The sequence below is a fragment of the Monoraphidium neglectum genome, assembly GCF_000611645.1.
Source record: "Monoraphidium neglectum strain SAG 48.87 unplaced genomic scaffold scaffold00608, whole genome shotgun sequence".
Classification (NCBI taxonomy): Eukaryota; Viridiplantae; Chlorophyta; class Chlorophyceae; order Sphaeropleales; family Selenastraceae; genus Monoraphidium; species Monoraphidium neglectum.
In genome coordinates this window covers 5,419-18,041 of record NW_014013020.1, presented here as the reverse complement: position 1 = coordinate 18,041, position 12,623 = coordinate 5,419, and the positions used below count along the sequence as shown (strand labels likewise).

General features: G+C 61.7%; 4 protein-coding genes across 4 annotated transcripts in view; 3 read left to right on the top strand and 1 right to left on the bottom strand.

Moving 5' to 3' along the window:
* The window catches only part of MNEG_4399 (Protein SENSITIVITY TO RED LIGHT REDUCED 1), a gene marked incomplete at both ends in the record, with an annotated part of 1,946 nt that extends 898 nt beyond the window's left edge, over nucleotides 1–1,048 (top strand). Inside the window, 3 exons of the mRNA XM_014047128.1 lie at nucleotides 83–214; nucleotides 486–651; nucleotides 927–1,048. Of these exons, the coding sequence (XP_013902582.1) occupies nucleotides 83–214; nucleotides 486–651; nucleotides 927–1,048 (420 nt within the window). The remainder of the gene's footprint in view (nucleotides 1–82; nucleotides 215–485; nucleotides 652–926) is intronic.
* A 549-nt stretch (nucleotides 1,049–1,597) lies between these two features.
* On the bottom strand, nucleotides 1,598–4,389 carry MNEG_4398 (NADPH2:quinone reductase; the record flags this gene model as incomplete). The annotated part of the gene is made up of 8 exons (XM_014047127.1): nucleotides 1,598–1,672; nucleotides 1,885–1,950; nucleotides 2,247–2,379; nucleotides 2,724–2,776; nucleotides 3,012–3,221; nucleotides 3,433–3,744; nucleotides 3,949–4,083; nucleotides 4,342–4,389. 8 exons carry the CDS (start codon nucleotides 4,387–4,389, stop codon nucleotides 1,598–1,600), a joined length of 1,032 nt encoding a protein of 343 aa, XP_013902581.1.
* Nucleotides 4,390–4,778: 389 nt separating this feature from the next.
* Nucleotides 4,779–8,147, top strand: MNEG_4397 (NADPH2:quinone reductase; the record flags this gene model as incomplete). The annotated part of the gene is made up of 9 exons (XM_014047126.1): nucleotides 4,779–4,826; nucleotides 5,199–5,288; nucleotides 5,748–5,795; nucleotides 6,007–6,318; nucleotides 6,578–6,787; nucleotides 6,990–7,042; nucleotides 7,347–7,479; nucleotides 7,809–7,877; nucleotides 8,073–8,147. 9 exons carry the CDS (start codon nucleotides 4,779–4,781, stop codon nucleotides 8,145–8,147), a joined length of 1,038 nt encoding a protein of 345 aa, XP_013902580.1.
* Nucleotides 8,148–10,761: 2,614 nt separating this feature from the next.
* MNEG_4396 (hypothetical protein) lies at nucleotides 10,762–12,069 on the top strand (the record flags this gene model as incomplete). The annotated part of the gene is made up of 3 exons (XM_014047125.1): nucleotides 10,762–10,787; nucleotides 11,211–11,479; nucleotides 11,945–12,069. The coding sequence occupies 3 exons, from the start codon at nucleotides 10,762–10,764 to the stop codon at nucleotides 12,067–12,069; spliced, it is 420 nt and encodes a 139-aa protein (XP_013902579.1).
* Between the last annotated feature and the right edge of the window lie 554 nt (nucleotides 12,070–12,623).

The window sequence follows — 12,623 nt, the reverse complement described above, 5'->3', positions numbered from 1 at the left end:
CCCAAAACCCCGCCGCGCCCGCCAGCTGGCGCTGGCGCTGCTGCTGCGGGACCTCCTGCCCGGCCTCTCCTCGCCGCCGCAGCTCTTCGACCCTGCGTTCTCCGCGACAGACGCCGCCCTCATCGCGGCGTTGGGCTGCCAGGTCATCGCCACCAACGAGGGCGGCGCCCGCGTGGCAGAGGAACAGACGCTGTTCTACTTACCCCACTGCGAGGTGAGCCGACACAGGGCCCTCTGATCGTCTTTCAAACGGACACCTGCATTTTGAAACGGAGCCTGCGAATTCAATTTCAAGCGGTTTCTTGCATCCGAAATGGACCCAGCCCTTTTGAGCCGCAACCCCTCAGCGCCGCACGGCGCGCCCTCGCCCCAGACGCCCCAGCCATCGGCCCCGCGCCCACCGCTTGCGCAGCTCAAGCGAAGCAGGGCGCCGGCCCCCGGCTGCAAAGCTGCCTGTCAAGCGGCCCCTCGCCTCCCTCACGCAGGCCGCGCTCTGCGACAGCCTGCTGGCCGCCAACTGGCGCGCGGGCCGCCTGCCACACCTGGCTGTCCTGGGCAACAGCTTTGATTTGTACAGGGAGCGCTGGGCAGCGGCGGGCGCGAAGCCGGGCGGCGCGCGGCCGGGGCGGCTGCTGCGACTCGTGGAGGCGGGTGGGTCCGCGCTGGCGGGGGCGCGGCCAAGGGGCGGGGGAGCGAAGAGGGGCTACGATCTGGCCGGCGGCCTCACCCCTGCATGACTTTTTTTCTCTCCCACTTGGCGCTATGATTCCGATGCGTATGCGCGGCCTGCGCCCCGCCCTTGGCAATGCTGGTCAGGCCCTGGCATGGCTGCTCGTATTTCCTCTTAAAATATATCATGATGTCTACCTGTATCTGTACCACACACTGTCCACAACCATGCTGTTTCCTACTGCTGACAAGCGCAGGCGCGGTGGCCGAGCTGCCGGTCCCCGACTGCGGCTTCCACGTGACTTCCGCCTTCAACGACAGCAGCCTGCACCTGCTCCTGGCCGACGCGTGCGGCGACGCGTTGGGGCCCTGCGACTGAGCGGGGGGCGACGGGGTTTTTGCTGGCGGCCGGTGGCTGGCCACCCGGCCGTGTGCCAGGGCCGGCGGTTGTGCCTTTTTTGAGACACTGGCTCGAGGGCGCGCTGAATCAAGCGTGCTATTCCCTCCCTCGGTTGCCTTTTGACCCTCGGTATCTGACAAACGGTTGTGCTAAAAGATCATTGATACCAAGTGGAATTTGTTGTTGTTGCTTCAGCTCAATTACTATTCCACCTGGGCAGTCATATCGTCTCGAGCAATTCAATGCGCCACAATGATCAACCCTCTTGCCTTGATGAAGTAACGACACCACCGCACAAACGCATACCTCACCCGCGGTAATGTTAGCAACGTGATGCCGGTGCAGGTCGCTCCCACCAGCCACGCTTTTGATTGCAGCGCAGCCCGCTGGACACCATGCCTTGACCGCCAGGACCACACCGCTCACACGCCTCAAACATCATGCATGGATGCATGAATCACTAAGCGACAGCCCGTAGTATGGGCTCCACACATACTGTACAACCTGTCTACAAAGTGCAAAATTGGATCACAGCTCCGCCACCCTGAGGACGATCTTGCCGCGCGCGTGTCCGCCCTCCGAGTGCGCGTGAGCCTCCGCCACCTGCGGGCGGGACGGGGCGCAGTGGCGTGTGCATTTACAAGAGGCCACCAAACCTACAGTCCTGTCTTATTGACGGCAAATGAATGCAAGCCCAGGTTTTCACTTGCCTGCCAAAAACGGCAAACCACGCTCCCCTGTTGCACACCCCTGCAGCCCAGGTTTGGTCCCGGGTTCCCCAGGAAAACACCCCCCCCCCACACACACACACACACCTGCTCCAGGGGCAGCACCCTGTCGATGAGGGGCTTCACCTTGCCCTCCGCCATCAGGGCGGCCACCTAGAAAAGAGTTTCAAGCAAGGGCAAGGCTGGTGATGTCACATTTGTCATTAACCCTCAATGGTTCAACGGATCCGACTGGGGCAGCCAGTCCAACCGCTGCCAGCAGGGCTTTGCTCTGCAACGCCTAGGCCTTATGCGTGGCAAACCGCTGCCGAGCAGCCGGGGCCAGGCAAACACTGTCGCAAACCCAGATGCTGCACAGAAACTCAGACACCTGGAATACGGCGTGCGGCCCAGCAGGGTGCGGACGCGGATGCGTTGACCCGGCCCACCCTGGGAAAACGGCCCCTCACCTGCTGCAGCCCGCGGGACGCCTTGGCCTGGATGGTCACCAGCTCGTAGCTTGGGCCCAGCCCCAGCGCAGACAGCAGGGTGCCCCTGGCTGCGCTCAGCAGCGTGATGGCGCCACCCAGGCCGGGGCCGTACCTGGGGGGGAGGGGGCGAGACGGGCGGGGGCGGCATCGACGAGCGCGGCAGGCGCTCACGAGGCGGGCCGGCGCAGCTGAGCGGAGCCTTGCTGCCGCTTCGTGAAGGGAGCCGCCGGGCCGGTGGCGCTGACGAGCCGGTCCTGGTGGATCACCTCGCCCCCCAGCCCTGCAGGGTGACCAGGGGCGCAGCTTCCGGGGCACCTCGCTTAAAGCGCGGCCGACCAAAAGGGATGCAGCTTCCGTGCCACCCGTATATGATCAGCGAAACAAGAGGGCAAGTTCTGTCAGGTCGTGCGTGTATGGGTTGTGGGAATGCGTGTGGGGGTGGAGCGCGGCGCTCACTTCTTGTTCCAGCCGTGGGTCAGCAGGTTGGTGTAGTGGCCCCCAGGCTCGCCCTGTGGGGCGGCGGGCAGGCGGAGAGCGGAGCGTGGTGCGTCGCACGAGCCAGATAGATTGCGGGGCACACCTCGGGGACCGAGGAATGCGTGCGTGTTGCAGGGCGCAGCAGCGCGCGGCGCGGCGTCCAGGGTGTCGCGGCACTAGGCTGAGACTTGGCGTTTTGCAGGCGCCACACACAACGCTTCACAACGCCTGACATGCACCGCCGCGGCGTACACATGATGGTCGCACCTTCCCTCTTCTTTTGAGCAGCTTCACGCCCCTGGTCTCGTAGTCGCCCCCGATGAGGTCCACGATGACGTCATACGGCCCCGGGGCGACGTCATCAAACCTGTCCTTGGTGTAGTCGACTGCCACGTCAGCGCCCAGGGTCTGGGTCACCAAGGCCACGTTGGAGGGGCCGCAGGTGGCGGTGACGCGCGCACCCAGCGCCTTGGCAATCTGGTGGGCGGGCGGGGTGAGTGGTGGGGGCTCCGGAGAGCGAGGCCACCGGCACATTGAGCGCAAGACGTTGTTGCGAAAGATAGGACTGGGCAGGATGTGTGATGCAAAGCTAGGCAGGGGGTGGCCTTTCAAGCCAACGCTGGTATCAGCGATGTTGAATGTGGCCTCGCGCCCTCCCCCCCCCTCGCCCCTCTTAAGGCGGGATCACCTGAATGGCGAAGGTGCCCACGCCGCCCGACCCCGCGTGCACCAGCACCGCCTTGCCCTCCAGCGGCATGCGCGCCTCCAGCGCCTGCCACGCCGTCATGGCGGCCAGGGGCACGGCGGCAGCCTCCTCGTAGCCCACGCCGTCCGGGATCTTTTCAAAAGCGTCTTCGCTGGCGCTGACTAGCTCTGCATAGGTGCCGTATCTGGAATTGAATATGTGCTGCCCTGTGCAGCCGAAGACGCGGTCGCCCTTTCTGAAGGGGCTGCCCTCATCCGCTGCCTCGACCACGCCCGCCACGTCAGATCCCAGGATCTGAGGCGTGCGGCGGCAGGCGGGGTTCTTGAAACGCACACTTTGTGGGACAGGTTGCGTCTCACATGCGCGCTCGGCTGTTCAGCTGCATTCAGCATGCGTGCTGTAGCAGTGGGGCAGTGTCGCGGCATTCAGCCTTGGAGCACAGAACACACTCCGCCCCCCCTCCAAGACGCGGCCCCATGCAAGGGCCGTCCCACCCACCCGCGGGATGGCGGTGACGAGGCGCGGCACAACCCCGGATCGCGTCTTCACGTCTACAGGGTTGACTGATGCCGCCGCCACGCGCACCAGGACCTCCCCAGGCCGGCGCTGCGGCGGCGGGTAGCCCTGCTGAATCTGAGGGGTTGAGGGGTGGGGGCTGGCAGACGCGGGTGAGTGGCGTTCCGTATGTTCGGACTCACACCGCGCGGTGCCATGAAAGTCCTTCCTACTGTTCACAAGTCATCAAAAACTGGCGAACTTCGCTGCAAGGCGTGCTTCCTCGTCGCCGCGAGTGCATTCGGGGTAGCAGTGCTGCTGCAGAGCACACATGTCAGGTTTGAGACGCCGCCTGGGGGCTGTGAGTGGCTCTGACAGGGACAAGACAACGCGCACCTGAAGGACGCTGGGCGGTCCTTGTGCTGTAAGCACGGCAGCCTTCATAATTCTTAATGGCACGCGAGTATCTGCATGAAATTGAACTATTGAGAAGGTGTCCTGATCTGGGTGTGATACCGACTTGTTTGAACTGGGTATTCCAATAAAATCAGCGGGAGTGACCTGATCACCTGCGCTGCTTCAAGCGCAGGACGAGCCGTGTCACCTCTCACCTGTCAACCGACCGCCTCAACGGTTCATCTTTTACCATGTGTGAATTTGGGGATGTCAATTTGATTTGGGACTTGCATGATCAATCCGCAACCTGCTCCTGCCCCGCGAACACGCCACTCGCAGCGCCGTGAGCCCGTCTCTGCCGCAACGCATCATCCTCATCAGCGGTGGCGTAAAGCCAGCTTCGTCGATCCTACCGGTACCCTGCGCTGGCTGTCAACATGCGCGCGGCTGTTATGCGGGCGCAAGGCCCGCCGGACGTTTTGAAGGTAGGGCTGGCAAGACGACACCAGCGGGATCAGGGGGGAGCTGCTGGCACCGCTCAAGCCGTGCATGGCGTATTTGCTGGCGGCGCTGCGCGGACAGTACCGTATGGCAACGAGGCACCTCTCAGGGGAGACGTGCCAAAGCGTGCAGCACGTACCGGTGCAGCAGCAGCGGTAGCGGCAGCACCAGTCGAGGCCCTGCTGCAGCAGCAGTCGGGCGCCTGCGCAGCGGCCTACAGCTCCCCCGCGGCTGCAGCCTCAACCAGCCGCGGCCGCCGCGTTCCTGGGGAGCTGCGAGCGCGCCGGCCGGGGCGGCCCCTGCCAACTCCTGTGCCCGGCATCGCTGTGTTGCCCACGCATGTGTTGCCCCCCCAGGTGGAGGCGGATTTTCCGAAGCCCCAGCGCAAGGCTGGTGAGGTGCTCATACAGGTGGCGGCGGCATCAGTCAACCCAATTGATGTCAAGGTATGGTGTTCCAGTGTGCAAGTGCACGTGCGCTGGCATGCGCACTAATACATGCGGGCATTTCGTCATGTGCATGTGCACGCGCATGTGTGCGTGTGCGGGTGCGAGCATGCCTGTGTACGTGCGCGTGTGTGTATGTGCGTGTGCGTGTGTGTGTGTGTGTGTGCATGTGCACGTGTGCGTTGGAGCATGGTTGTGGCTGTGGTGCGGCACTAGTTTATTATTGAGGCGAGCAGAGGGCACCACCTCACCACACCCTGGGCTTCCCCTACTGACAGGCAACTGGCAGTGCAGTGCCACAGGGCTGGGGTGCAGCCGCCCGCTCAGAGTTGCGTGCCACACAACTGCTGTATGCAGTTCTTTGCAGAACTTTCGAAAGGCACCACGACGCACGCACGCATGCATCCGCCCAGCATGTTACCCCTGTCATTCCCATTACATGCTCGCGCGTGACACCAGATGCGAGAGGGGAAGCAGGTGCCACGCGCGGTGGTGACGTTCCCAAAGGTGCGCAGCGGGAACACACTCGAGTAAGTCACGAGCTGCTGCTCGACGCGCAGCCCGCTCCCACCAGGGGAGTGCTCGATCGGCGAGGCTCATTGGTTTTAACCCCTTTCTGCAGGCTTGAACCTTTCCCCAGTGACAGGCTGCTGTGTAGCATACACCGCCTCTGGCTTGAGCGCATGCCCAAAGCCCGATTCCATCTTTACGCCAACAGATCCCCGGCGGCGACGTGGCGGGCGTCGTTCTGGAGGCTGACGAGGGCAGCCCCTTCAAAAAGGGTGACCGCGTCTTCGGCTGCACGGGGCAGCAGGTGTTCAACGTGACCTACGGCACCTATGCGGAGTTTGTATCCGCGCCCCAAGATACCCTTGAAAAGATCCCGGATGGGATTGGCTACGAGGAGGCGGCCGCCGTGCCCCTGGCCGCCATGACGGCGTGGCAGGCGCTGGAGGCGCGCATGCCGCTGGAGGGCAAGGCGGTGCTGGTGCACGCGGGATCGGGCGGCGTGGGCAGCTTCGCCATCCAGGTGATCTCGCCTTGAGGACGGAAGGGGGGGGCGAGACGGGGCTCCGCGATTCCATTACGGTATCAAGGGGTGCCGCTTGTCAGCAACAACGCCTGATGGCCGTCTGTTAGTGCGTGCGAAGCGTCCTCGCTGACACCGTCAGGACTGACATCCAACTTTTGCAAGGACCCCTGCTACCCACATTCGCACACATTCGCACACAAGCACACACATAAAACACGCACGCGTGCAAACACATCATGCAACCCACCACGCCCAGATTGCCAAGGCGCTGGGTGCGCGCGTCACCGCCACCTGCGGCCCCTCCAACGTGGCCCTGGTGACCCAGACCCTGGGCGCTGACGTGGCAGTCGACTACACCAAGGACAGGTTTGATGACGTCGCCCCGGGGCCGTATGACATCATCGTTGACCTTATCGGGGGCGACTACGAGACCAGGGGCGTGAAGCTACTCAAGAAGGGCGGCAAGGTGGGAAGCTTCGAGGCCGTTGCACGCGTGCATGGCCTTTCTTCGCTTCACAAGGATGTTGCCCAATGCAGACGGCAATTCGATATGTGTCGCTGACACGCAGCTGCTTGCATGAGCGCCCGGCCTACATGCATGGCAGTGTCATCACCGGCAGAGCTCGCGCGAGGCCGTTGCAAGTGCATGGGCGCTCACACCCCTGCAGGGCGAGCGGCGCGGCCACTATGTGAATGTCCTCGCGCATGGCTGGATCAAGAAGTGAGCCGCTGCGCCATTCATTTCATGCTGTCGCCATTGGACAATGAAAACAGGGCGCGCACACGTGTGATGCCGGTTTTGCGATGCAGCGCAAGGCCGCCGCCTGCTGTGCCGGCCGCACCAATGCTGCAGGTGGCGATGCAAACATCCTGAAGGGCGATGAGCCAAAGACGGCAGGTCTACGGCCCCACGGCTGCGCGCACACAAACCCACGACCACCAACTCTGTCTGAAGTGTGCGCTGTGCGTTCCCACCCCCCACCCCCTTGCGTTTGCCGCGGCTGCTGCCGCTGCCATGGCTGTAGATATGGCGTCGCGCGGGGGCTGGCTGCAACAGTGTACTGCGTGGCCAAGGGCACCCTGCTGTCGGCGCTGGGCTGGGGCCCAAGCTACGAGCTGCTGGTGATGCGGCCCCAGGCGTCGAGGGGCCTGCAGCAGGTGGGTGCGCTGCAGCGGGCGGGTGCGCGGCGGCGGGGTGGCCGGCGGCTTTCGTGGTGGTCTGCGGCCGCCGGCAAGTGTTGTGCCTCTGAGTCGCTGCGCACAAGGTCGGGTGTGAGCTCCCTGTCACACTGACCTTTATTTATCCTGGGACACCTGACCCGCCCAACTTTGCTGGTGCACTTTCGAGACCCCGCACGCCCCCTTCCCCACTGCTTCCTCCATCCCCGCCACCCGACACGTTACACGATTTACCTGACCGTCCGTAACAAAATCTGCGCCCACACGAGCTACCCACCAGCCCAGATTTTACCCCCAAACAACGCCAGGTGGCCGCCCTGATGGCGGAGGGCAAGGTGAAGCCCCTCATCGACAGGGTGCTGTCCCTGGAGCAGGTGGTGGGGCCATGTTTCCTGGGGACACCCGGACCAAACCTGGGCTGCAGGGATGTGCAACGGGGGGAGCGTGGTTTGCCGTTTTTGGCAGGCAAGTGAGAACCTGGGCTTGCATTCTTTTGCCGTCAAAAAAGCAGGACTGTTGGTTTGGTGGCCTCTTGTAGATGCACACGCTACCGCGCCCCTTGCTGCCCATAGGTTGCGGAGGCTCACGCGCACTCGGAGGGCGGACACGCGCGCGGCAAGATCGTCCTCAGAGTGGCGGATATCTGACCTCGGCCCCGTGCCCAGCACATATCGCTGCTCTCAGCCACTGCGCCTCGCGAGCGCTGTGAGACGGACTGCTGTTGATGGTTGAGAGTCTGCTGGGGAAGGGAACGGATGCATGGGACTGGGTTGAGCAGCAGGGAGCACTGAGTACTGCGCCAGGCGCTGCAAGTAAGTAAGCGCCGCCTGCAGGGGTTGACCAGTGACGCCTCCGAGCAAGACGGACCCCAGCAGGATGTTGGCATAGCTGGGCCGTCTTGCGCAAGGCCGCTAAAAAATTCCAACGGAGTTTTGCGTCAACATTCTTGCATGAGGCAACATCGTGTGGAGTGCCATATACTTGAACAGAGTGTGTTCAAAGTACGCGCCGCTTTTCTTCATGGGGCCGCGTGAGCAACAAGTTGATGCAGCGCGCGGTGAGTTGTGGCAGCAACAACAGGGCAGCGTCCCTGCTGCTTCACGCATGCATGGAGTATAGCTGTTGCCTTGCTTTGTTGCAGGCCCCTTGCATTTCGATGCTGGCCAACGACTGGACAGGCCCTTGATGCGAGCAGTCCACAACCGCTCTCACGTTGAAAGATTGCGGCAAGTACATTTCGCCCAGCAGCAGCGTGCAGGTTGGCGCTTTTCAGCATTCAAGCGAACTGCCGCGGCTTGCGTGGGCAACATCCGGCACTATGACATGTTTGACTTTGTGCAAAGCATCCTGCCAACGTTCCCCTTTACATGTGGAACCTTACTTGGGTTTATGGCGCGTGGAGCAACCACGCAACGCGTTGTGCAGCACCAAGAATGAAATAAGTGTCCAGGCACACGGCCGTGCGGAGCGCAGCTGGTGGACTGCAGAACATGCAATTCCATCTGCACCGGCAGAGCAAGGCGCCTGTGGACTGGTCCATGCCTCCTAAAAAGGCAATACGTTTGAGGTTGAAGAGACACGAGAACACAGCCGCTGGGTTGGCAGTCTCAAGCCATCTTTACGGAAAACAGTTACTGATGATCAGGCACGCAATGCGCTGACTCCTTGCACAGGCAATACATCTACACAAGCCGCCCCAGCACTCGCGAGCCTCAAAAACCATCGCCCGGAAAAACTCACGCACTTGACGAGCAGCGGCAGCAGCAGCCGCAGCAGCAGCCGCAGCCGCAGCAGCAGCCGCAGCAGCAGAATTACCATCAACAATCTGAACTTGCAACAATGTGGATGATCCTCGACCAAGGCCTTCAGACATACACAACAGCCGACAGGTCAGTCGAAATCTTCCAAGTCCTGCAAGCAAGCCACGTCGCTGCCCTGCTGCATGTCGTAAAGAATCCGCATCGCTTTAGCATAATCAGGGCCTGGCGCCCCAGCATGCAGCCCATGGTGCGTGGCCCCCTCGGTGCCGGCTGCAACGCCTCCAGACATGACGTACCCCAGCCTGCCGCCTCCTGCAGCGCCGATCCCAGCCCTCGAGGTCGACCCCGCAGCTCCACCGGCACCCCCAGCAGTGTCATCAGCACCACTGCCGGACGCCCCGTCGCCCCCAGATGGACCATCAACATTGGGATCGAGCACAAAGACCGTTGGCTGGCGGAGCGGTACAAGGGGCTGCAGCCTCATGCGCTTTGGCGTAGACAGCTCCGCAGGAAACAGCACACCCTGCACAAGCGATGTCGTGGGCAGGGCAGCACATACCACCATTAGGCGCGTGCAAGCACAAGCACGTATCAGTTGCTGAAGGGGCAGGGGCGCATGCTGCGCACCGTTCACCAGTATCAAATGTCATCGTACGCACGCGCCCCTGCCATGGCAATCCATGCAAGACTTTGTGTGACGTGTGCAATCGGTCCCTGGCCTGTGAGTGTCTACAAGCAAAGAAGGATGGCTGGGCACGTGCATGGCAGTTGGTCAATCGAGCGTGCAAGCCGTTGTCACCTCGGCGCTTGGGGTCGAGCTCAGTACGTGCTGGGGCAGTCCATGGATCAGCGCTGCTATGAAGTCGTACAGCTTGTCCATCGTGCAAAAGACATGCTGGCAGACCACCCTGGAGCCATCCGCATCTGTGCCTTGGTAGTAGAAGGCCACGCCCCCCCTGCCAAAATCCGTTACGATCTGGCAGAAGGGGAAGCTGGAATGGTAGTCCCACACGTAAAATTCCACCTCGGCCTGCCTGATGGCCTGAAGAGGAAGTGGGCACGCGTTGCCACGCGTTGGGCTAACGCTCGTTGCATATCAGTGTGCACAGCAGGATATCATCATCATTATCATCATCATCATCATCATCATCAACAACAACAACAACAACAACACCGTTATAGTCACCTACCTTGGGGTTCAACTGCTTCTTGACCTCGAGTCCAACCAAACCAGCTTCAGGAATAAAGCAATGCGCCGCCATGACCTCGTCGTTCTTGGAGGAAATGGGGAACGCACAGCCCTGTGGTGTGTACCTGGTGCGGGGGTGGGAGGGTGGGGGGGTGGAGCACAGTGTCATGCATATGTAGAACTTGCTGGCCCTTTCTGAAGTGACGGTGCCAGGACCATGTTGTTGAAACCTACTTGAGCAGTGTGCTGGTAGCATCAGTCCACTCCACTTCGTCGGGTAGGTCGGCATTGTGGTTCTGACGGAATTTGGCCATGAGCCTGGCCTTCATGTGCCTCAGGTATGCTACCCGGTGTTGGGGCTCAACCACGCCTGCTTGCCTGCAAGCATGGCAAGTTGTCAAATGATGTTTACGCAATCGGTCCGGCGCAATCGGTCCGGCACAAAATTGTCGCAGCCGCAGCGTTATGGAGCGGTGATGCAGAACACGCAAGCTTAAGCAAGCTTGCTTGAGTGCCTGCGCAGCTGTGTTGGTCTCATCAGCCCACAAACACAACCTACCAAACGAAGTGGCCGCTGTCCACATCTCGAGAGAGGAGCTGCTGGATGGGCGGAACCCTGGAGCCGTCAGCTGTGCGCACGCAGACCTCATCACAAACAAGCCGCACGGAGCACTGCAGCGCCCGCCTGACATCCGACAGCCTGCCTGCATCGGCAGTCGAAGCTGCTAGTGTGGCGCTGCGAGGAGCTGCCACTTGCACAGCCTGCCAAATCTGCTGCAGCAGCTGCTGCTGCTGCTGCTGCTGCTGCTGCTGCTGCTGCTGCTGCTGCTGCTGCTCCAGCAGCAGCTGCTGCTGCTCCAGCAGGCGCTTCTGCTCGCGCAGATGTTCGTGGTGCTGTTCTCGCTGCTGCTTCTGCTGCTCCTGCTGCTGCAGCAGCAGCTGCTGCAGCAACAACGCAAGCTGCTGCTGCTCCTGCTGCTGCTGCGCTTGCCGCGGAGCAGCCGCAGCAGCAGTCGCAGCAGCAGCAGAGGTGAGAGCAGTTATTGCAGCAGTAGCACCAGCTTTTGCAGCAGCTATTACAGCAGTACCAGCAGCTGCAGCTGCTCTTACAGCAGCAGCGGGAGCAGAAGCCGCCGCAGCCACTGCAGCTCTCAGAGGATGCTGTGGCATGTACCGCATGGGCGGCTGCAAGTCACCTGTGAGCAACCACAAAAGGGAGAATGGTCGTTAATATGCTTGGTCAGGAGCACAGGGCAGATGGCAGCATGAGGCCAGCCAAGCAACCGCACACACTAAGCAAAGGTTGCAGGCCGCAATTGCTGCAGCTGACTTCTCCTTGTTCACAAGACACTGGCAGCGGCCTGGAGTTGTAGATCTTGCCGAGCAACAGTTTGTGGCTGAGCATGTCCTGCACGTGTGTAAGGCAGTGTGCAAAACCCAATCGCACCTGAGCGTTGCATTGACTCCTTTGCAATGTTGGCACCTGCGGCGGCAGTGCTGCCAGCTGCGGCTGCAGTGCTGCCACTGCAGCTGCTGCTGCACGTTGCTGCGCTTTCGGGGGCCATCCGAATCCTCAAGCTGGGCCAGCTCTTCGGCGGCGTTGTGTCGTACTCACTGTAATGCTGTCCTCGGTGCGTGTTGTCCTCATGGCCTGCAGCAAGCAGCAGCAATCAATTCGCCTCATATCAATGGAGCTTGAACACTTCTGCACTATACCTACCAAGTGCCGGGGTGGCAGACAATGTGCCTCCTGCCGCGCCGACCACCTGCTCACCATCTACATCACCCCCGCCGCAACCAAACTCAAAGCTCGCAACTAACCTGGTGGTTACCTGTAGCTCCACGCATGTGTCGTGCAAGGAGGATGCGACAGTGGCCCAGAGGGCGGAAGTCTGGTCGAGGTGCTCGCACCCTGGCAGTGCGTCTTTTCCCGAGACGTGGGGATATTGAGGCGGCACAGTGAAGGGATCACGCTTTTGTGAGCAGGACCGTGCGTCTGTGTGTCGGCTTCCTGCCGGCTACCTCGCGGAAGCTGCCAAGCAATGTCGCGCGTGTCAGCTGTCGTGGGCCCTTGTGAGAGCACGACAGCGTGCTTTTAAAGGAGGTACAAGCCATCAAGTCAGGCCCTACAGCTACGCGCACACAAGGCCAGGCAATTACCTGTGCACTGCCTC